Source organism: Hemitrygon akajei, chromosome 32 (assembly GCF_048418815.1).
Source record: "Hemitrygon akajei chromosome 32, sHemAka1.3, whole genome shotgun sequence".
Classification (NCBI taxonomy): Eukaryota; Metazoa; Chordata; class Chondrichthyes; order Myliobatiformes; family Dasyatidae; genus Hemitrygon; species Hemitrygon akajei.
This window is the reverse complement of record NC_133155.1, coordinates 32,767,766-32,791,934: the sequence shown is the minus strand read 5'-3', so window position 1 is coordinate 32,791,934 and position 24,169 is coordinate 32,767,766. Positions and strand designations below refer to the sequence as shown.

Below are 24,169 nucleotides of genomic sequence, written 5' to 3'. Positions count from 1 at the left end.
TGTAATCAAAAATTTAAAGATAGGTCATACATCATAAAAAAAATTTCTATATTAAAAAAAAGTCAACCCCCTACCAACTACCAAAGAAAAAAGCTGATGGATGATAATGGATAAATTAGAAAAGAAAACATATTCGCTTAAGAAGAGAAGATAAAAATATACATGAAAGTCTGTGCACTGTTAAACTTTATAAATTGGAAAAGTAATTTAGGAAAGGTCCCCAGATATCATGAAAAGATTGTTTCAAATTTAAGACTGAGCAGCGGATCTTTTCTAAATTTAAATAAGACATAATATCACATAGCCATTGAAGATGTGTAGGAGGGGTAGACTCCTTCCATTTAAGCAAGTTTGCTCTCCTTGCTAAAAGAGAGGTAAAAACTAAAACCTGTAGGTTAGAAGTATTTAAAGTTATATCTTCATTTGCAATAATACCAAACAAGGCAGTAAGGGGATTTGGGTCAAATTGGACCCTAAAAAGTTGAGAAGGTATGGAATACTTCCCGCCAAAACTTTTCAATTTTAGGGCAAAACCAAAACATATGAATTAAAGAGGCATCAGCAGAGTTACATTTATTACAAAGTGGAGAAACATTCGGATAAAAACTGGAGAGCTTCTTTTTAGAAATGTAAGCTCTTTGAACCAAGAATGACGAGCACAGAAAGATGATTTATTAACCCGTTTAAGAATTTTATTCCATCTATCATCAGAAATCTGACAATTTAGGTCATCCTCCCAAGCTTTTTTTATTTTATCTAGAAAGTCTTGTCTAGATTCAATCAACAAGTTATAGATACCGGTAATAGAACCATTAACAAAAGGTTTTAAATTTAAAAGATTGTCCAGTAAATTTTTATCAGGACCTATAGGAAAAGTAGTTAATTGGAAACGTAAGAAATCTCTAATTTGAAGGTATCTGTAAAAATGTGTTTTTGGGAATGCAAATTTAGTTGACAATTGGTCAAATGAAGCAAGAGATCCTGAGATAAACAGGTCCCAAAAACACTTAATACCTAGTTCATCCCAATCCTTAAAGACTTTGTCAGTCATGGAAGGGATAAAAAAATAATTAAGGAGAATGGGAGATGATAATGAAAAATTCGCTAAACCAAAAAATTTCTTAAATTGAGACCAAATCCTTAAAGTTTGCTTAACAATTATGTTATCTGTTATTTTATTTGCTGAAAAAGAAGAATATGATCTAAGAAGAGAGACAATAGAGGAATTTTTTACAGAATTAACTTCTAAGGAGACCCATGATGGGCAATCTTTACGATAAATATAATAAGACCAGAAAGTAATATTCCTTATATTGGCAACCCAATAGTAAAACCTAAAATTGGATAGGGCTAATCCACCCATCTCTTTATTTCTTTGTAGGTAAACTTTACTTAAATGAGCTTGCTTATTATTCCAAATATAAGATGTTAAAATTGAATCTAAAGAATCAAAGTAGGTCTTAGGAATAAAAATAGGTAAGGCCTGAAAAAGATATAAAAATTTAGGAAGAATCTTCATTTTAATCGAATTAATTCGGCCAATTAGGGATAAAGAAAGAGGAGACCATTTAGAAAGCGTCTTTTTCACATAATTCAATAAGGGGTTTAAGTTTTCTTTAAATAAATTCTTGTAGTAATTGTTGCACCTAGATATATAAATTGACTTGTAACAACTTGGATCGGAAATTTGGCATTTGATGACATTAGGTCATTTAAAGAAAATAGCTCACTTTTATGTAAGTTCAGTTTATATCCTGAAAAAGAACTGAACTGGGAAATTAAAGAAAGAACCGAAGGTAAAGAAGTTTCAGTGTTAGAGATAAAAAGTAAAATATCAGCGTATAATGAAATTTTATGAGTCATACCTTCCTTTAGTATACCAGAAATGTCCTTAGATTCTCGACATGCTATTGCTAAGGGTTCTGTAGCTAAAGCAAAAAGTAAAGGACTAAGAGGACAACCTTGTCTAGTTCCCCGCTGTAATTTAAAGGGCTTAGAAATTTGAGAGTTAGTAATAACCTGAGTGGTAGGAGACAAGTAAATTAATTTAACCCAACGAATAAAATTAGGCCCAAAAGTAAACTTTTCTAAGGTCTTAAAAAGATAATTCCACTCAATCCTATCAAAGGCTTTTTCTGCATCTAAGGATATTTTTTTGGATGGTGAATATATCACATTCAACAACCGACGTATATTAAAATGTGAGTAACGATTTTTAATAAATCCTGTCTGGTCATGTGATATAATAGATGGTAAAATATTTTCAAGTCTTTGAGCTAAGATTTTGGATAAGATTTTTGCATCACCATTAATAAAGAGATCGGTCTGTATGAAGAACATTCAGCTGGATTTTTATTTTTTTTTAAGAATAAGAGAAATAAAAGCTTCATAAAAAGATTGAGGGAGTTTACCTGATTTAAAGGACTCTGATAAATCAGAGGATAAATAATGTGTAAGTAACGTAGTGAAAGTTTTTAAAAACTCCCCAGGAAAGCTATCAGGTCCTCGGGTCTTACCAGAATGTAAAGCACATATAGCCTCAGCCACTTCTTCATTGGAAATAGGCTGATCTAACTGTGTTAGGCTATCAGCAGACAATGTAGGAATGTTGATATTACTGAAAAAAAGCATTCATATAGCTATCATCTAAAGAAGAGTCAGACTGATACAACTTAAGGTAAAAGTCTTTAAATACGTTGTTAATTTCAGAATGGTTGGATATCTTAGTACCATTATGTTTAAAATTTTCTGTGATTTGAGGATTAACTGTAAAAGATTTTAAGCGATTGGCTAATAAACTACCTGATCTATCCCCTTGAATGTAAAATTGAGTTTTATCTCTCAACAGCTGTCTTTCAATTGGGTAAGTCAGCAGAAGATTATACTTGGATTGGATTTCAATACGCTTATTATATATAGTTGGATCTGGAGATAGGGCATACTTTCAATCAAGATCTTTTAATATCGCTGCTAGGTCAGACCTTTCTTTGTCAGCTTTTTTCTTTATATAGGTAGAGTAAGAGATAATTTCTCCACAAATATATGCTTTAAAAGTATCCCAGACTATAGTACCAGCAGTATCTCCTTTAAAATTTTCTTTAAAGAAAAAAGTAATATGGCTTTCCAAAAACTTTAGAAAATTTTTATCAGATAACAATAAGTTAAAACGCCAACTTCTATTTGGTACAGAGTAAACAGGTAATCTTAAAGCCAGGAACACAAGTGCATGATCAGACAAAGCAATCTCCTTATAATCATAGGATTGAACCAGTGGAAGCAAGTTTCTATCTATAAAAAAGTAGTCAATCTGAGAGTAGATATGATGAACCTGAGAGAAATATGAATATTCCTTTTCTTGGGGGTGTAAAAAATGCCACACGTCGAGAATACCACATTGAAATAGAAAAGATTTAAAAAGTAGGACTGATTTATCAGTGACAGGGGTTTTACTTGAAGAGCGATCTAATATAGGGTCAAGCCAAAAATTAAAATCTCCACCCATCACTGAGGAATACCGATTCAAATCAGGGAGAAAAGAGAAAAGGCGTTCAAAGAACAAGGAGTCATCTGTATTTGGAGCATATACATTTGCAAATACGATTAGTTTATTCTCAAGACTACCCGAAACAATAACAAAGCGCCCATTTGTATCAGAAATTACATTATGTTGAATAAAGGATACATTCTGATCAAACAGGATAGAGATGCCTCTCGATCTAGATTGAGAGGGTGAGTGAAAATGTATACCCTTACATCCTTTGAAAAAGCATGAAATATCATCTTTACGAATATAGGTTTCTTGGAGAAAGATTATACGAGTTTTAAGTTTCCTGATATAAGAAAAAATCTTGTTTCGTTTAACAGGGTTATTTAGACCTTTCACATTAAAGCTGAGTATATTAATAAAAGAATCCATCAAGTATCCTTTAGTAATGTATAAAAGGTAATCACAGACATGTAGATAGCGAATACATAAAACAGTAAAAACCTCCAATCAGCTTTCTGGAAGAACCCATTTCCCCCCTCCCTCCCCCCAAAGAGAGAAATCAGCCAAGGGAGGCTGAAGACTAATTCTAACGTTCCCAACCCAAAACTCCGGTGGCTCCAATAAATATATATGTATAGCTATGCTGAATAAACGATTGTAAATATATATATATATACAAAAAGAAAATATTAAAGTAAATAAGTTCGCTATTTACGAGAAAAAACCATGGGAAAATACCAGTATTAGTCTCGGTAAAAAGGAAAGACAAATAAGGAAAATCAATAAGTAAAACAACATATACTTGCGGGTGCAAAGAAAAGGACTGAAGAAACAAATAGAAAATAATTAGAAAGGGAAGCGGTTTAAATAGCTTCCTACATGACTAATTTAAGGGGAAAAAAAACAAAATGGCAAAATAATGAAAAAACCAAAAACCAGCAATAAGAAATAGAGTATTGTGTACTATTGAAAAACAGTAAAAGACTGAAAGGTGTATAAATAATCAAAAGATAGGAAAAATCTGAATGAATTTAAGTAAAGCAAAACACCCTATAGTTTCATTCCTCAGTAATGTTTGTATGTTTCAATGTACATGTGACAAATAAAGTTAATCTGTAAAAACTTTATCTTTAGGTAATTAATCCTTTCTCATTACACAGGACCAAAACTGCAAACCCAGTTCCCAGTTAGATTCTGCTCTAAGATATGATCCCTGACACACTCAACACATTTCCCTTCCATATTACTCTTGTCAGTTTGATCTGTCCATTCAGATTAAACTTCTCCACGATAACTGCAGTTCCCTTCTTACATGCTTTTGATATTTCTCCATTTATACTCTGTCCTGTTGAGAGGCTGCACTTTAAGGGTCTAAAGACTTCCCGGCTGTGTGCTCTGCTATTCATTATTCCCATCCAAACTGGTTCAAAGTAAATTTATTATCAGGGTACATGTATGTCATCACCTGCAACCTGAGATCATTTTCTTGATAAATCAGTAGAATAATAACCAAAACAGAATTTCGATCAGAGCCAAAACCAACTTGGGCATTCAGCCAATGAACAAGAGACAACAAACTGTGCAAATACAAAAAGAAAGAAATAATAATAATAAATAAATATTGATCAAAATAAATAGGATCAAAAGAAGCCACAGAAAATTGTAAAATTAACTAGCTCCATCTTGGGTACTAACCTCTGAGGTATCCAAGACATTATCATAGACGGTGCTTCAGAAAACTGGTGTCTATCACTAAAGATCCCCACCACCCAGGACATGCCCTTCTCTCACTGTTACCATCAGGAAGGAGATACAGAAACCTGAAGGCACAGACTCAGCGGTTCAGGAACAGTTTCTTTCCCTCTGCCATCAGATTTCTAAATGGACATTGAACCCATGAATAATATCTCATACTTTTTTATTTCTGTTGTTGCGCTATTTTTAATTTAGCTATTTTATATATATATATATATATATATATATATATATATATATATATGTGTGTGTATATATATATATATATATGTGTATATTTCAATTGATTTACTTATTTTTTCTATATTATTATGTATTGCATTGAACTGCTGCCACTAAGATAACAAATTCATGACATATGCCAGTGATATTAAACCTGGTTCTGATTCTGATACTGAGACCATGAGATGAATTGTCCTTGAAAGTGAGTCCAGGGTGAGACAGATATACGTTTGAGTTCGACTAAGTGTCGAATATTATCTTTTGCTTCTCTCCTGGCTAGACGTTTAATCCTTCTTAGATGGAGAGATGTTGCCCCGCCCACGCATACTCAATGACTTAATGATATTATGTCCTGTTTAGACCTTGAAAAAATTCATTATTCAATTCTTAATTTGGATATAAAGTTTCATAAGGTCTGGGGACCTTTTATTGAGTACTTTCATAACCTTCCTCTTAATTAAGGTTTTTTTTTCCAGTCTGTTACTTTCAGCTCTTTTTCTTTGGTAGTAGGCATTATTATCTTCTGTTTTCAAGTGTATTTACAGTTTTGGGGGTTTGAATGTCCTGATTTATATTCTCTATATTGTGTTGTAGTTGGTCTGGAGTTTTTTTTGTTGTGGGGCTTGGGGAGGATACTAACTTTACATGACTTCAATTTGGGTGCTTTCTCAATTATCCTTTTTGTATTATATTATTATTGTATGTTTATTTTTGCACTGTATCAATTTTTTTATTTTGGTTTGGGGTTTTTTCATATCTGTAGTGTTGTAGAAAATGCATAAAAAAACCAATAAAAAAAAGAAAGTGAGTCCATAGGTTGTGGGAACATTTCAGTAACAGGGAAGTGAAGTTATCTGCTTTGGTTCAAGAGCAAAGAACTGTTCCTGAACCAGGTGATGTGAGTCTTCAGGCTCCTGTACCTTCTTGCTGATGGCACCTGCGAGAAGAGAGCATGTCCTGGGTGGTGTGGTTCCCTGATGACGGATGGCTGTCTTCCTGCAACAGCGTTTCCTTGCTAGCCATTGCATTTTTACCACTGCTCAGCATTGTCCTTGCTTAACAATGCTGCTCCATCTCCTTTCCCTTTTCACCTCTTTTGGAATCTGGAATATTGAGTTCCCAGTCCTATGTCTGTAGTAGCTGTAAGATCAAACTCATTTGTTACCTCTTGTGCCATCACCTCATCTTTCTTGTTAAAAATGCATATAAAGTCATAAGTGTTTAACTTTTAGTTTTTATTTCCTACCACATACTTTTACTTATACCTTTTGTTACACACTGGTTGCCCATCACTTTGCAGTTTGTCAGGATATTGGCCCCAGCACTCTTCAGATGAAGTCTGTCCCACCAAAACAACTCTTCTCACTACTGTTATCTGTGTGATCAAAATCCATTTCTCTCACATCAAACCACTGAGCCGTGAGATTACTTATTTACCCTCTGCTGGGGAAGGGTCAGAGGTCTCAGCGGAAGGTCAGGATAGATTAGGTTACGGGGAAAGATGGAGAAAGTTACAGGGGTACTTGGAGGGACATTTTGAGGGCAAAATGTCCTCATTTATGCCCTTTCCAACATATTGGAAAGTTGTCAGATGAGAGAGTTGAGGTGGGTCGAGCAGAAGCTGAGAGGCAGATGGAGAGCAAGTAATCTCATTGGAGATGTTGGATGGGTAGATTAAGATTGTTGGCAATGTTGCTGGGTTGCAAGGAAGCTACACACTGGATGGTGTGGATGGCATACTGGATGTGTGAAGTGAAGGTGGTAGGTGTTCATGGCAAAGGTTTGTGAGCAAAGTCATGGAATGTGTCAAGAGTCAGCGCGCATGGTGAAGGGGAGCTGGTTTGTACGATAAGAAATGGTGGAGTGAAAGTGGTTGGTTTGAAAGATTTTAAAGATTAGCTTACTAAACTTAAATTAACTCTCAACTTTCCAACTCTTAACCAATCATCTTTCAGAACGTGGGAGGGAACCAGAGCACCTGGAGGAAACCCACATGATCGTGAGGAGAATGTGCAATCTCCTTATGGACAGCACTGGGGCACTGAACCCCAATCTTACAACTGGCTTTGTAAAGCTTGGAGCTAATCGCTACGCTACCACTTCTAAATATTGTGCTTTATGTTGGCACTGGTTTTCTCTTGCAACTTGTTACATGAGGATTGTTTTATTAACAGGAGAATCTTATTGGAACTCTACTCGCCATCTTTGGAAACCTGATCATCAGCATCTCTCTGAACATACAGGTGAGCTTCGGACTGGAGGGAGGAAGGAAGTTTGGGCTTTAATGAGTGTCTTATTCTGAAATGAGAAGTGAGAGTAAAACTAGATGACATTGAAGTTCAGGAGAGCAATATTTGTGGTCGTTGCCATGATCATTTTTTTCTGAAAATTTGAACTTAATTTAATTTGAATTTATGTAACTCTTACCTCCACTCCATAGCATGAGGGAGTAAACATATTTGTGTTATGACTTCATCACAATGTAGACATGTGGATTAATAAGTCCAATGGCTTGTGGAAAGAAGCTGTCCCATAGCCAGACGGAAGCAGCTGGAACAGTTTATGGTTGGGGTGACTGGTGTCCCCGATGATCATCCAGGCCTTCGTTATGCACCTGCTGCTGTAAATGTCCTCAGTGGAGGGAAGTTCACATCCACAGATGCGTTGGGCTGTCCGTACCACTCTCCGCAGTGCCCAGTGATCAAGTTTGGTGCAGATCCCGTACCAGGCAGTGATACAGCCAGTCAGGATGCTGTCAGTGGGACCCTGTAGAAGCTCTTGAGGATTTGGGGGCTCCTGCTGAACTTCTTCAGTCACCTGAGGTGGACGAGATGCTGTTGTGCTTTTTTCCACACAGTCAGTGTGTACTGTCCATGTGAGGTCTGCGGTGATGTGTATACCGAGGAACTTGAAACTGCTCACCCTCTCGGCTGCAGTCCTATTGATGTTGATCGGGGCAAGCCTGCCTACATTCCTCCTGTAATCCACAATCAGCTCTTTTGTTTTTTGGACGTCGAGAGAGAGGTTGTTATCCTGGCACCACTGAGTCAGGGTGTTAACCCCTCCTCTGTAGGCTGTTTCATTACCTCTAGAAATAAGGCCGATTAATGTCATGTTATCTGCAAATTTGATTGGCAGATCGGAGCTGTGTGTGGCAGCACAGTCGTGGGTGTAAAGGGAGTAGAGGAGGGGACTCAGGACACAACCCTAGGGGGCATCTGTGTTGAGGGTTAGCTGTGAGGGAGCCCATACCTACCACCTGGTACGGTTTGGTGTTTGCTGTTAATTGACCAAAGAAGGAGCATTCACAACACGTGCCACCAAGCCTGTAACGTGTTGCATGCAGTTGGAGCAATTCTTTCATTTGGAGGAATGTTGAGAATGTTAATGCGAGCGAATGTGTCACATTCCAGAAAATTGCCACACAAATGTTTAGAATTACGAAGCATTATGATAGTAATCAAGCTGAATAACCCACACCATAGAGTTAGTTATGGATGGAATCTAATGAATAACATTGCACTATTTATATAAAGAATAAAATATAGCTTGGGTGGTGGGGTGGAGATATGTCTATCAAAGGAGCTGGAGGGCACTCCTGCCCTCTGTTAGCCTGCAGGTCACCCTTGGGCAAGGTGTAGCACCTGCTTGTTCCCCCGATCAAGGTTGCGTGAGAGCACGTGGTGGATGGTCATATGAGCAGCTGGTGCATATCACAAATCCTGGTTATGCGATCACCGAGGCCAGGCAGACAATCTCTGAAGAGTATTGATAACGGCTGGGGTCATCCGTCTTGTAAAGACACTGCCCAGAAGAAGGCAAACCACTTCTGTGGAAAAATTTGCCAAGAACAGTCTGGGTCATGGAAAGATCATGATTGCCCATGTCAATATGACACAGCAGATGATGACAATGATGATGAAATATAGCCAGTTCTGAGAGAACTGCAATTAAACTAATGAACCTTTGCATTGTCTCCAAGTGAAATTTATTCCTCCTTAAATAAGGAGATTGAAACTTTGCATTGTCCTGTTACCCCAGGTGAGGTCTCAGCAAAGACCTGTCCAATGACAGAAAGGCTTCCCCACTTTTGTATTCCATATCATTTGCAATTAAAGGGGGAGAAAGAGAAAACGCGTCTTCTGAATTACTTGGTGTACCTGCAGGCTGATTCTGTGATTAGTGGAAGAGGATGCTGGATCCTGTGAAGCAGTATTTTATATTCTCTCCTCATTAATGACAGTCTGCTTTTTCATTCCACAACCAGAGTAAACAATCTCACATTTCCGAACCTTGTCTTCCATCTGCAATGGTCCCAGAACTCCTCCCTAAAATTACACAGCTTCAAGGCTGATCCCTGACACTGTCACAGTGGTTGCCTAGACTCCCTGTTTCTGGTAATAAAACCCTGTGACACTGGAGCAGAATTTGGCCATTTGGCCCATCAAGTCTGCTCTGCCACTCCATTATGGCTGAGTTATTTTCCCTCTCAATCCTATTCTTCTCCCTTCTCCCCATAACCTTGGATGCCCTTACTAATCAGTAACCCACTGAACCCAGTGACTTGGCTTTCACAGCCGTCTGTTCCAATGAATTCCACAGATTCACCACTCTTGGGCGGACTTTGATTATGATCTAGTTATAATTCTCTAAATTTGTTGAGTATGCCCAAAGGAAATTAAATCTCAAGGTTGTATATGGTGATATATATGTACTTTGATAATAACATTTGCTTTGAACTTAAAGACCCTCCACAATCCAAGATCTTGACACCAGTCCTGAGTATGCATGCACTGAACTCTGAGGCATTGTTTCTGACCCTTGGAAACCTCTCACTGATGTCCGAGAACACTTGTGAACCAGGAATTGACTGTTCAGCCCCTCATATCTACAATGCCTTTCAATAAGATCATGACTCTTGCTTTATCTCTACTACTTGCCTTTCGGACATGGCACTGGTGTTTGAAAGGTCAGCTATGCACGGTAAGATGTGGATAGATGAGATGTGTTACAGAGAAGTGTCAAGTAATATATCTTGGCAGAAACAACGATTAACTTGAATAATGATGGCTAAAATCGAAAAAAAACGAGCTACTGGATTCGACTTCAGATTTAGATTAAAATTTATACATCACATGTACATTGACACACAGTGAAATGTGTTGTTTACATTAGCAACCAGCTCACCAAAGGATGTGCCGGGGGCAGCCCGCAAGTGTTGCCACACATTACACTGACAACATGGCATACCCACAATGTTCAGCAGAACAACTCAAACAGCGGCAACGGGATCCGAACAAAACAGGCCGCTCCCCCAAGCCTCAGTCTTTGTCCCCGGGTTCTCAGACTTGCAATCTCAGTGGATCAGAGGGCATCTGTGGGGGGAAAAAGAACAAATAGTTGACATTTTGATAAGAGACGCAGGGTCTTGACCTGCAATGTCACCCATAAATGCTGAGTTCCTTCAGCAACTTCCTTTTTTGTTTCATATTTCAGCATCTGTGGTCTTTTGTATCTATATGATGATTTAAAGCATGTACAGAAACAGTAGTATCTTGGTGCATAATGCATTAATAGCTGAAAATGGCCAAAGTGACCCTGACAGCAATCCCAGGAGTTTGGCTTTGATTCTGGGAAGTCTGAGATCTCAGTTGATCCCTTGGCAGACACTGGGTCACAGCTATTCCCCCTTTTCTGTACTCGGTCTGCCTGGTCCTTGATGGTGAGAAACATCCTCTCCACATCCACTCTGTCTGGGCCTTTCAGTATTCCATAGGTTTCAATGAGATTCCCCTGTCACACTTCTAAACACCAGTGAATACAGAGACATCAAACGCTCCTCATACTGTAGATTAACCCTTTCATTCCCGGGATTATTCTTGTGAACCTCCTCTGGACCCCCTTCAATGCCGTCACATATTTTCTTAGATAAGGTGCTCAAAGTTGCTCACAGTACTTAAAGTGCATTCTGACCAATGCCTTATAAAGCCTTAACATCATATCTTTGCTCTTGTATTCTAGTCCTCTCAAAATGAATGAATGCTGTCATTACATTTCCCTTTCTTACCACCGACTCAACCTGCAAGTTAACTTTTAGGGAATCCTGCACAAGAACACCCAAGTCCCTTTGCACCTCTGATTTATGATTTTTTTCCCCCGTTTAGAAAATAGTCTATGCCTTTATTCCTTCTACCAAAGTGCATGACCATTCACTTCCTTGCACTATATTCCATTGCCACGTTTTTACCCATTCTCTGTATCTAAGTCCTTTTTCAGACTCTTTGCTTATGCAACACTACTTGCCCCTTCACTTATCTTCGTATCATCTGCAAACATGGATACAAAGACATTCCATCGTCCAAGTCATTGACATATAATGTGAAAAGAAGTTGTCCCAACACCGACTCCTGTGGAACACTGTGGCTCCCAAACAGAAAAGACCCCCTTTATTCCCACTCTTTACCTCCTGCCAGTCAGCCAATTTTCTATCTATGCTAGTATCTTTCCTGCTAGTATCTTCTTGTTAAGCAGCCTCCTGTGTGGCGTCTTGTCAAAGACCTTCTGAAAATCCAAGTAAACATCATCCACTGCCTCTCCTTTGTCTCTCCTGCCTGTTGTTTCCTCAAAGAATTCCAACTGATTTGCCAGGGCCAGTTTCTCCTTAAGGAAGCCGTGCTGACTTGGGCCTATTTTAATACGTGCCTCCAAGTACCCCAGACCCTCATTATGAATAGTGAACTCCAACATCTTCATAATTACTGAAGTCAGGCTAACTGGCCTATAAATTTCCTTTCTTCAGTCTCTCTCCCTTCTTAAAGAGTGGAGTGATATTTGCATTTTCAATAACTGTTTTATAATATTGTGATTCTTGAAAGATCTCTTTTAATACTTCAGCTACCTCTTTCAGAACTCTGGGATGTAGCCCATCTGGTAAGTTATTTGTCTTCAGACTGTTCAGCTTCCTAAGCACCTTTTCCTTGGTAATAGCAACTGCACCTACTTCTGCCCCCTGATACTCTTTGAATTTCTGGCATAGTGCTAGTGTTTTCCACATTGAAGACTGATGCAAGGTACTTATTAAGTTTGTCTGCCAAGTCTTTGTCCCCCTGTTACTATTCCTCCAGCGTCATTTTCCAGTGGTCCGAATCCACTTGTGCATTGTTATTTATGACATTAATCTGATGGGAATACAAAGGACTTAATAGCAGTTAACTGCCCTTGGACTGTGTATAACAAGATGGGTTGTGGAGTCTCTGTAATGTATTGTGGATGCAGGTGTGCATGTAACTCACTGTAACACGCATAAAATGTTGGGGAAACTTAGCAGGTCAGGCAGCATCTATGGAGGGGAATAAACAGTTGATATTTTGGGCTGAGACCATCAGATTTCTTTTCCATCGATGCTGCCTGGCCTGCTGAGTTTCTCCAGCACTTTGTGTGTTTTACTTTGGACTTCCAGCATCTGTAGATGTCTTGTGTTTAGTTTTTAGACCAGATTTGCTGTGCTACTGCATGTGTGGTAATATATATGCATTGTCCTCCCTCTAAACCTGACTCCTCCTATCCATGCTACGTTTTTATACATTTTTAACCAACTTATAGGAGTATTCAAAGACATTTTCAATCTCTCATTGCTCCAGTCGGAAGTTTCCACCTGCTTCAAAAGGACAACAATTGTACCAGTGCCCAAGATGAGTAGTGGGAGCTACCTCAACAACTATTGTCCAGTAGCACTCACACCTACGGTGATGAAGTGCTTTGAGAGGTTGGTTATGGCTAGAATCAACACCAGTCTCAGGAAGGACCTAGTCCTACTGCAGTTCTCCCTAACACCACACTAGGTCTACAGCAGACCTGATCTCAACGGCTCTCCACGCAGTCTTGGATCACCTGGACAATGCAAATATCTATGTCAGGATGTGGTTTATTGACCATAGCTCAGCATTTAACACCATCATTCCTACAGTCCTGATTGAAAAGCTACAGAACCTGGGCCCCTGTACCTCCCTCTGCAACTGGATCCTCAATTTCCTAACCAGAAGACCATAATCTGTACAGATTGATAATAACATCTCCTCGCTGACAATCAGCACTGGTGCACCTCAGGGATGTGTGCTTAGCCCACTGCTGTACTCTTTCTACACCCATGACTGTGTGGCTAGGCATAGTTCAAACAGCATCTATAAATTTTCAGATGATGCAATTGTTGGCAGAAATTCAGATGGTGATGCAAAGGTGTACAGGAGCGAGATATACCAGTTAGTGGAGTGGTGTCGCAGCAACAACCTTGCACTCAAAATCATCAAGACCAAAGAGCTGATTGTGGACTTCATAAAGTGTAAGATGAGGGAACACAAACCAATCCTCATAGAAGGATCAGAAGTGGAGAGAGTGAGCAATTTCAAGTTCCTGGGTGTCAAGATCTCTGAGGACCTAACCTGGTCCCAACATATTGGTGCAGCTATAAAGAAGGCAAGACAGCAGCTATCGTTCATTAAGAGTTTGAGGAGATTTGGTTTGTCAACTGTGTTACGTACCTGTGACACGTGACAGTGGTGTACTTGTCACGTGACAGGTGTTGAAGCTATACTGGACTTGAGGTAATGGTCTTGTGATGGTGGAGTGACGTCATTTTCCTGCCAGTAGAGGTCATGTGACAGGTTTTTTTTACAGGGTATAAAAGGAGGACCCCTCCCTGTGAGGAGGGGCAGTTCGTGGCTGGATTTGCTAATTTGACTTCATGCCACTGCGTGATTTAATATTATGACGCAGTTTAGTTGAAAGATGGAGTTTTATTTAATGCCTAAAGTTTAAAAGGTCATTGCCGGCAGTTTCTTTATAATACTGCTAGTTAAAAATCAGTGGAGAGTTAAAATCGGAGTTCGGGAGTTAAAAGATCGAGGAAAGTCGATTTCGACGGTGAAACAGGTTCAACCTTGTTTGATCCTCATTCAGAAGGAATTCGTTGACTGTGCTCGTGTTAATCCCTGTGAAATAGCAGAAAGGATTGAGTACAGTTTTGTAAAGGAAAGGTCAGTGCCTTTAAGCCGTTTCATTTTCCATCTTCGTAAATTCTTCGTGGGAAAAGTAGTTTGACTGGGAACCACAACAACACGACGTGAAAGAGAATTTAAATCGTCTTAAAAAGTCTCTCCCTTAAATGGATTGTAAGCATTTTGAACTTTTGCAATACTGCTTTGAAGAACTGTTTAAGCTTCATTGCTTTAAGAACTGTTTAAGCTGCCGCACAGCAGCTGACTTCCGGTTACGTGAGTGGTTTGTTTACTTTTGGGGGTTTGTTTTTCAGTGTTTAATAAACGTTTTATTTGTTATAAAAACCCCTGCCTCACTCATATATTTATTGTTGCTGAATCCGTAACAACTGAAATACTTGAAAACTTCTACAGATGTACAGTGGAGAGCATTCTGACAGGCTGCATCACTGTCCCACCATCTGGTATGGGGGGAGGGGGCTACTGTACAACATCGAAATGAGTTGCAGAAACGTGTAGAGTTGCTCAGTTCCATCATGGGCACCAGTCTCTATAGTATCCAAGACAGCTTCAAGGAGTGGTGCCTTAGGAAGACAGCGTCCATCACCCAGAACGTGCCCTCTTCACGCTGTTACTGTCAGGAAGGAGGTGCAGAAACCTGAAGGCACACACTCAGTGATTCAGGAACAACTTCTTCCCCTCCACAATCCGATTTCTAAATGAACATTAAACCCGTGAACACTACCTCAGTACTTCTTTATATCTGTTATTTTGTACTACTTATTTAACTTACTATTTTATAGATACATATATACTTGCTGTAATTCAGTTTTATTTCTCTATTTATTTATCATGTATTGTACTGCTGCCATAAAGTTAACTAATTTCCCAACATATGCTGGTGAAATTAAATCTGATTCTGATTATTCATTTGTCTCCAATCACAGAAGTACAGTCACGTCAAGTTATCAGGCACCAAAGATCCACGATCATACTTTCGGACGAAAACATGGTGGTTTGGACTGGCACTCATGTTGCTGGGCGAATTAGGAATCTTCACTGCATATGCTTATGCCCCGCTATCGCTGATCACACCCCTCAGTGCTGTCTCCATTGTCGGTATGAACATTTCCATGCCTTTTGGCAAGTGGTATAGTGGTCAAGTGATATCAGGGGTCTAAAGAAGAAAGGGAAAATACTCCATTGAGGTGTGGGGAGTGCGAGGTCCCGTTGGAGGGAATGAGGTGCTGGAGGAGGGAGGGTTCTTGAGGGGGAGGGAGGGAGCTAGGTGAAGGATTCCGGGGTATGGGGCTACGTTTACAAGTTGATAGAAGCTGACCTTTCTAATGTGTTTATTTTATCTTGTCAGCCAGCTCAATTATAGGAATCATATTCCTAAGGGACAAGTGGAAACCCAAGGAATTTTTACGTAAGTTTTTATCAGGTGAAATTATCTCTGTGTTTGGGAACCTGTGCCTTTGTTTGGCAAGTTACCTGGATGTGGGTAGAAAAGTGGCAGGTGAAATTCACCACTGAATAAATGCACTTTCAGAGTTGGAATCCTATAATACTGTTCAGTAGTAGTGCAACTTTAGAGGGAGTTAAAAGCAGAGACTTTTAAATGCGTATCACTGAGCCAGTGAAGTGATTAGGAAGGTTTACAGAACAGTTGGAACATAGAAAAGCTACAGCACATTACAGGCCCTTTGGCCCACAATGTTGGGCCGACATTGATAATGAAAGAGAAATGAGTGCAGAAGACAGAATATTGTGCTTAATGCAATAGATTATCATCAGTTAGACACCTAACTTTTGGAAGAATGTGAAGGAACAGGAAGGATTTTCTGCTGTAGCTGAGGTGAATAATTATAGCTATTAGCTGGACAGAAGAGGAAAAGGTTAGCTTTACTTGTGACATGCACTGAATGCCTTGTTTGCATCAACTCAAATCAGCGAGGATTGTGCTGGAGTCAGCCCACAAATGTCACCACACTTCCGTTGCCAACACACCATGCCACAACTCATTTAGCCCAACCGTACGCCCACGAAGTCATGGGGAGAATGCACAAGCTTCTTACAGACTATGGTGGAATTGATCGCTGGTGCTTTAAAGTGTTATGCTAACAGCTATGCTACTGTGGTGAACCTGACTGGGGCTATGTTTCTTTGAGCAGGGCAGTGGGTGTTTAAAGTCGTATCTAGTGGCCAGAAAGAATAAAATGTTTCTGATGGTTCAATATTTGATTAACAGGTTTAATGTGATTTGGAATGCAGAGTCTCATACCAGTGAAGGCTAGAGATTGTGTAGTGACTGGGTTCCTTTCAGTTGGGAGGCTGGCCTTAACTTATCAGTTAGGATGGTTTCTGCCTGAATGGCCGACAGCATTTGCAAGCCATGTGTGCTCAGCAGAATCTTGTGCAGGTGGTGTTAAAACATGTGTATGCCATGACATTGGGTGTCACTGCATGTGGCTGGTATAGAGCATACAGCACAGAAGCATGCCCACCAGCCCATCTTGTCTGTGCCAACCTTGTGGTTTCTGCTTAGTCCCATCAACCTGCAACTGGACCATATCCCTCCATACCCCTTTTATCCGTGTATGTACCTATCCAAGCATCTCAATTGAACCTGCATCTACGACTTTGACTGGCATTTCACTCCACACTCACAGCACCCTCTGAGTTAAGAAATTTCCCCTCAGGTTTCCTTTAAAATATTTTACCTTTCACCCTAAACCTGTGACCCCCCACCCCCCGCCAGTTCTAGTCTCACCCAACCCGAGAGGAAAAGGCATGTAAAAGCATGCAAATCTTCCTTTTGTGCATGATTCTGACCTGCTGAGAGCCCAGAATTAATTTAGAAAACTCCATGAGCCCAACATGAAGGATTAGACACCTTTGTAAATTGCACTACCTGAAGGAATTTCTAGCCCTTCCTGTTTCCTTCAGTTTCTTATCACAGTGGAAGATCTGGTTTTGTTTATCGAAACATACAGAGAAGTGCGTCATTTGCATTAGCAACCAACACACCCAAGGATATGTTGGTGGTAGCCTGCAAGTATTTTTACGCATTCAGGCGCCAACGTTGCACGCCCGCAATGTTCGGCAAAACAATGTAGAATACAAGAATGGTTCAATCTAATATCAGAGAATGTACACAGTATGCCGTGTACATTACATGCGTTATCAGCACCCTCCTGTATGGTAGCGAGACTTGGACCATCTACTCCAAACAGGAGAGGAAACTCAATAGGTTTTAACCTGTGCAGCCTTCGCCACATCCTTGGCATCACCCAGAGAGGCAAAGTCCCAAACTCTGAGGTCCTCTCCCACGCTGGACTTCCCATAATGTTCACGCTTTTAAGACAACGCAGACTGCGCTGGCTGGGCCATGTCCGTCGTGTGAAGGATGGTAGACTGCCAAAGGACATCCTCTACGGAGAACTAGCAACAGGCAAAAGGAACATTGGTAGACCACAGCTTCGCTTCTAGGACCTCTGCAAGCGCGACACAAAAGCTTTAAAAATCAACACAGAGTGCTGGGAGGATACAGCAGATGACCACAACAAATGGCGAGGTACTCTTCAGCAACATCTAGAGCAAGGCGAAAGAGTGATCCTGAGTCAGTTTGAGGAGCAGAGAGCACAGTGGACAATAATACCACAACGCCCTACACGTGCAGCAACTGTGGCAGAGCCTACCATTCCAGGATCAGCCTCAATAGCCACAGTTGACGCCGCTCGACAAACCAGTGACTACCAGAGGCGCAGTACCCATGGTCGACCACGACCGACGGAGGCCATAGACACAGTATGCAACCTGAAATTCTTACTCTCCACAGGCATCCACAAGACAGAGAGAGAAAAAGTGAATGAATGACAGAAGACATTAGGACCCCAAAGCCCGCTGCCCCTCCCACACACAAGCAACAGCAAAAGCATAAACCCCCCCCCCCAACACCTTCTATGCAACCAATAGCAAAGGCCCCAGAGACCACGATCGAAAATCCATCAAGAACTACCGTCCATTCCAACACTTTGACATCTCTCACTAACGAGGGAGAGGTATCACTTTTGCAACAAATGAGAGGGAGACCAACAGTTCACTGTTTCAATGTTACAATCTGCAGTGTCACTTATTTGAGTTCCCCTGAGTCCAAGGGCTTTCTACTGACTGCCACATACACCGCTCTCTCGATGTTACAATTTCCTGCGACGCTTCAGTCGGCGACACCGATGAGGAATTGGGTCGTCCACAGGGCCACCCACGCCCCTAAGGCGCACGTCATCCAGGGGATCCCGAAATGCAGGCTGCCTGCTGAGTTCTGAGAGCGAGAAGCCGCCACCATGAAAAAGAACAGTTTGAGTGCAGCTGTAGATCATGGACTCCAATAGGACCCCAGCCACCTTGAACAATAACAACATCAAAAAATCCCCTTTCCTAAACCTACCCTCCCTCCCACCCACACACAGGCAGTCCTCTAACCCAGGATAGGCCCTCTTCAGGCCACAAGCCTCAAGTGGATCTGTTCTTGCAGACATTGGGACTCCGACTTCCCCAGCAAACTCAGAGATTCCCAGAGATACCACTTTCCATGCAACAACTATCCACTTTCTGTCTACTGAAATATCTGGATTGACAACATTGGCAGAAGGTTGATAAGGACATATGTACTGTATAAACTCTGATAGATAGATAAATATTATTGCTTTTTAGGCTAAGCAGCAGGTGGCAGCAGAGCTGGCCAATCTGAGCACTGAGCATTCTACTCCAGTGAATTTACTGCCCTGATTTCTATATTGGAACAAAAAGTGCAGATGCTGGGTACTGCATACAGAGCAAACACAGAGAACGCTGGAAGGATACAGAAAGCCAGGCAGCATCCATGGGGAGGGAAGAGGAGTTGAGGGAAAGGGTAGGAAAGGGAGAGGTGGAGAGAACAGAGGGAGTACATATGGCAGGATGCAGGTTGAAGTTGTTAAGGTAATAACACTATTAAAGTCAATAATTGGAGACAGAAAGTAAAACACAAAGAAGAAACAGATTTAAACAGGAAGGTATAGCCAAGCAGACAGCTGTTAGTGCTGCTGTCTCATAGCTCTGCGTATATATGTTGAATTGTGATCTCTGATGTTTTTACTGGCATTCACTCATTCTCCAACAGTTCATGGATTCCCACCTCGCGCTCTGATTTTCTCCCACCTCCCAAAGGTGTGTTGGTAGGTTGATTGGCCATTTTACATTATTCTGTGGGGTGGGTAAAGCAATGAAAGGGAAGTTCATGAGCGCGTGAAGCAGAAAAATTTGCCAGGCCACGGAGGAACAGGAAGAGTGAATGCAACTGATTGGTTTGCTCTTCTGGGAGCCAGTACAGATCCGATGGGCTGAATGGTCACCTGTTACTTTATAGGTAAGTAACTTCTGTGAAAGGGAAAATTGTAGTGTGTATCTGGAATTGTCAAATTCACTAAGTCCTGAGGGCTTCAACATGCCCTGGCTGAAGATGAGATGCTGATGGCTGAAGTTACATTGGACATTGCCGGAGGTCAGAGTGGCAGTGGTGAGAAAGTAAAATGGCAGGTGACAAAGCTCAGGGTTGCCCTTGTAGACTGAATGGAGAGGTTCCACAAAGCGATCTGTGCTTGTTTTCTCCAATGTGGAAGAGACCACATCGTGGCCACTGAGTGCAGTGCACTAAATTGGAAGAAGTAGAAGTGAATCACACTTTCACTTGGAAGTTTGGGCTCCAGGCTGCTGGGAAAACAAGATGAAAAAGAGCAGCTGTTGTGCCTGTCAAACCTGCAAAGGAAAGTGCCATGAGAAGTGGTGTAAAGGGAACAGACTGGATGGAATGTCAAACGAGTTAAAGAGAGATACAGTGTGAAAACATGCCTTCAGCACAGTCCCATTTATGCTAATCCTGTATTAATCCCATTTTTATTCTTACCACATTTTCATCCCAGATTGTACCTCTCAGCTATGCATTAGGAGCAATTTACAATGGCCAACCCACAGGTCTTTGAGATGTGGAAGGAAGTGGGAGTGCCCAGAGGAAAACCAGACGGCCACAGGGAGAAGATGCAACTTCACACAAGCAGCCTTGCTGATCAGGGTCTATTTTTTCAGTATTTTGTTTAAAGGTACAGTGAGCAACAGGCCCTTCTGGCCCTTTGTGCCATGCCGCCCAGCAACCCTCCGATTTAATTCTAGCCTAGTCACGGGACAATTTACAGTGAACAATTAACCTACTAACCAGTACATCTTTGGACTGTAGGAGGAAACTGGAGCACTCATGGAAGGGAACGTACAAACTTGCTTACAGAGGACACTGGAATTGAACTCTGAACTCTGTCTTGAGCTGTAATAGGGTTTTGCTAACCAGTACCTCACCATGGCCCTCATTGAGTCTAGTCGTTGGTAGAATGATGTGCCAGCTCTGCCACAGCTGAGTTGATGGGGAGGAGGTGAAGAGACATCAAGTGTTCTGTTGTAAGTGACAGTAATTATGGAGGCTGATTATGTTGAGGATGTGATAAGGGGACTCTACCCATTTGTGGATGGGATCCAGGCTGTGAAAGGAGAACTGCAGGAAGTAAAGTACTGTCAACAATGGTAGAGGGAAAGCCATGTTTGAAAAAGGACATTGTAAATTCTTGCCATTAGATTTTTGCATAGTAGGGTAATTAAGGGTTATGGGGAAAAGGCAGGTAGGTGGAGATGAGTCCATGGTCAGATCAGCCATGATCTTATTGAATGGCGGAGCACTCTCGACGGGCCAGATGGCCGGCTCATGTTCCCATTTCTTATGTTCTTGTTATGTATCAGATCAAGTATATTGGGCTCTGAGAAATTGGAAGAATGGAATAGAGTACTTACAGAAGCAGGGAGGGAGGAGATGGACAACTTTAAAATAAGCAAAGCCTTCTCTGACCCTGCTTCCTGTAGTTGGCCAGGCTCCCACCTGTACTTCTGATCCCCTTAGGAATCCAAATAGCTCTTCCAAGTGAAGCATCAGTTCATTCACATTTCTTCCAATTTGGTGCTCTCAATGATTACTGCATTTTGGGTAAATGTTTTGTAGAGCTCCTCCATTCAGTTTCCAAGAGTGGCCCTGAGCTCCCTGCTGTATGTGGCATTAATTCTCCACTTCACCCTGATTACTCTGACAGCTTCATGTGTTGCTTCAGCAGTTCCCAATGTAGGCTTGAGAAGCAACACCTTATCTTCCAAGTAAAACACACAAAATGCTGGAGGAACTGTGCAGGCCAGGCAGCAACTATGGAAATGAGTAAACAGGGTCAATGTTTTGGGATAAGATCCTTCATCAGTCCTGTACTTCAGTCTGTACTTGTCACAGGCATTCTCTCAATGTCTCTCCATCTCCTCCACCCAACCCTTTCCTGCGGCTTAACATCTTCACTTTTCCAATTGTAATCGATACAACAGTTCTGCTTCTATCATGGATCCTGGATGTTGCCTGAGGTGCTGAGTACTTCCATCTTTTGTTTTTGATACTGAGTAATTTGGGTGACGTTTGTAGCCTGAGTAGAGCATCTCTGTGTAGCTCACGTATTTGATCTTCTGTTTGTCCTGCAGGAAATTACATAATATCATTCCTCGGTTGTGGGTTCACAGTGGTTGGAATCTACCTCCTGGTCACATTTGGACCAAACGCTCATGAGAAGCTTACTGGGAGGAACATTGTTTCACACTTGCTGGGGTGGCCCTTCCTATTGTATCTGGTAAGGACTGGGTAAGACCAAGCTGGAAACCAGATGTAATGTAGAGTGGAGAAGGGAGTGGTGTGGGGAAAGAAGAACGACAGTCTATAAAATAAAAGATGATTGGGTATAGATGACAACTGACATTGAAAGGGAGATGAACCAGCAAATGGAGAGTGTATAGCTGATGTTAGCTTAGAGAGAGAATCAGACTAACCAGACAAATCTAGGAAGGTTAGTGAGGAAATGAACAAAATAAGAGGGGAAAAGGGGAGAACATGAAAATAGACTGACAGCTTAATATGAAAGGAAAATTAGTTTTTGTAGCCATAGAGTCACATGTTGTAAGTTTCAAACAAATATTAAGAGGAGGGTGGAGGTCAACAGAGATCACAAGAATGAACCAGATGTACATGCACAGAAAACTTTGAAGCTGCTAGGGCAGATCGAGATAGTGATCTTAAAAAAGTAAATCGGCATAGCACGCAAAAACAAGGTCATTTTATTGAGACTTTGTGAAGCTGGTTTGTTCACCAATCAGGACATTGCAATTTGGGGAGGGTATGAAGACTTTAAAGAGGCGTCAGTGATGAAATTGACCTTAAAGAAGATTTTACAGAATGCTGTAATAATCCATGAGAGGTGAGGTGGGGAGAGCTGAGTGAGTTTGAATTAAGAGTAAATGAGAGCATGGGGAAGGAGGGTAGGGTGTAGCAAAGGGACAAAGAGTGCATGTGTGCTCTCAAGAAAGCAGGGGTCGGTATTACTGTTTGCTTTTGTCACATTGGACAGTGTATTGCCAAATCTGTTGTTGAAATGTCATAATTCAGTGTTTCCTATTGGTTTCCTCCTGTCTTCCAGTTGGTGATGATTATCCTGTTCTGCCTTCTCCTATATTTCTACAAAATACGAAAGATGGCCTATCTTCCTGTTATTCTTCTACTGGAAGCCCTGCTAGGTGAGTAACGGATCAGCTTCAGTTCACAATGCACTTCTAGAAGTTCGGGGCGCCACTTTGGTTGTGCAGCCCAAGTCTGCACACAGAAAAAGTTCTGTGGTTCTAATTAGTGATTTGAATGGGCTCCAGACAGAATCCTACATTGCTTCCTTACAATGATTGTTACTTAGTCTGTTGGTGTCTGAGTTATTACTCATTCCCTTTGTTTGTCAAAATGACATTAGCATTAGTGTTACTGATCTCGCCAATATCTATTAAAGCATTTTTGGTGTGTCTGGTGTCTCTCATAATATCCTGAGCCTGATTGTTATGCTGCCCCTCCGTATCCCAACCTGATTATTATTCTGATCCTTCATGTCTGTCTGGTTACATGGTTGTTACTCAGCCCCACTGTAAAAGTTTAGACATGACCCTTGCTTCTGGATACTCCAGCTAAAGAAAGCACCTGTCAATCTGTGCTAAAGGAAGCTCCTGTTAGTCTTCTCTGCAGGAGAGCAAGGGCACTGTTGCTTAACCTATTCTCCAAGGGCAGAGCAGGCACTGGTGAAGGTTCGCTACACTCCAGCTGTTGGGTGATGGGGGTCCTTAATAATGCATGCCCCTTTTTTTGAGGCATTGCCTTTTGAAGGTGTCCTTGATTCTGGGGAGACTAGTGGCCATTATGGAGCTGGTTGAGTTTGCAACTTCTTGATCCTTTTCAGTCGTATCGCCATACCAGACCCCGATGCAATTAGTTAGAATGCTCTCCACAGTAGAAATTTGCGAGAGTCTTTGATGTACTGTACCAAGTCACCTCTAACTTCTAATTAAATATAGCTGCAGTCTTGTCTTCTTCGTAATTGCATTGAAGTGTTGGGCCCAGGATAAATCTTCAGAGATGTTTTACCCAGGGTGAAACTGCTCACCCTTTCTACTTCTCATCCCCCGAAGAGGACTGGTGTGTGTTCCCTCAGCTTCCCCTTCCTGAAATCCACAGTCAGTTCCTTGGCCTTACTGACTTTTAGTACAAGGTTGATGTTGCAACACCACTCAA

General features: G+C 41.1%; 1 protein-coding gene across 1 annotated transcript in view; it reads left to right on the top strand.

Moving 5' to 3' along the window:
* Nucleotides 1-24,169, top strand: part of nipal3 (NIPA like domain containing 3) — a 59,905-nt gene that overhangs the window by 7,760 nt on the left and 27,976 nt on the right. Inside the window, exons 2-6 of the mRNA XM_073034525.1 lie at nucleotides 7,639-7,707; nucleotides 15,405-15,576; nucleotides 15,827-15,886; nucleotides 22,054-22,199; nucleotides 23,040-23,136. Of these exons, the coding sequence (XP_072890626.1) occupies nucleotides 7,639-7,707; nucleotides 15,405-15,576; nucleotides 15,827-15,886; nucleotides 22,054-22,199; nucleotides 23,040-23,136 (544 nt within the window). The remainder of the gene's footprint in view (nucleotides 1-7,638; nucleotides 7,708-15,404; nucleotides 15,577-15,826; nucleotides 15,887-22,053; nucleotides 22,200-23,039; nucleotides 23,137-24,169) is intronic.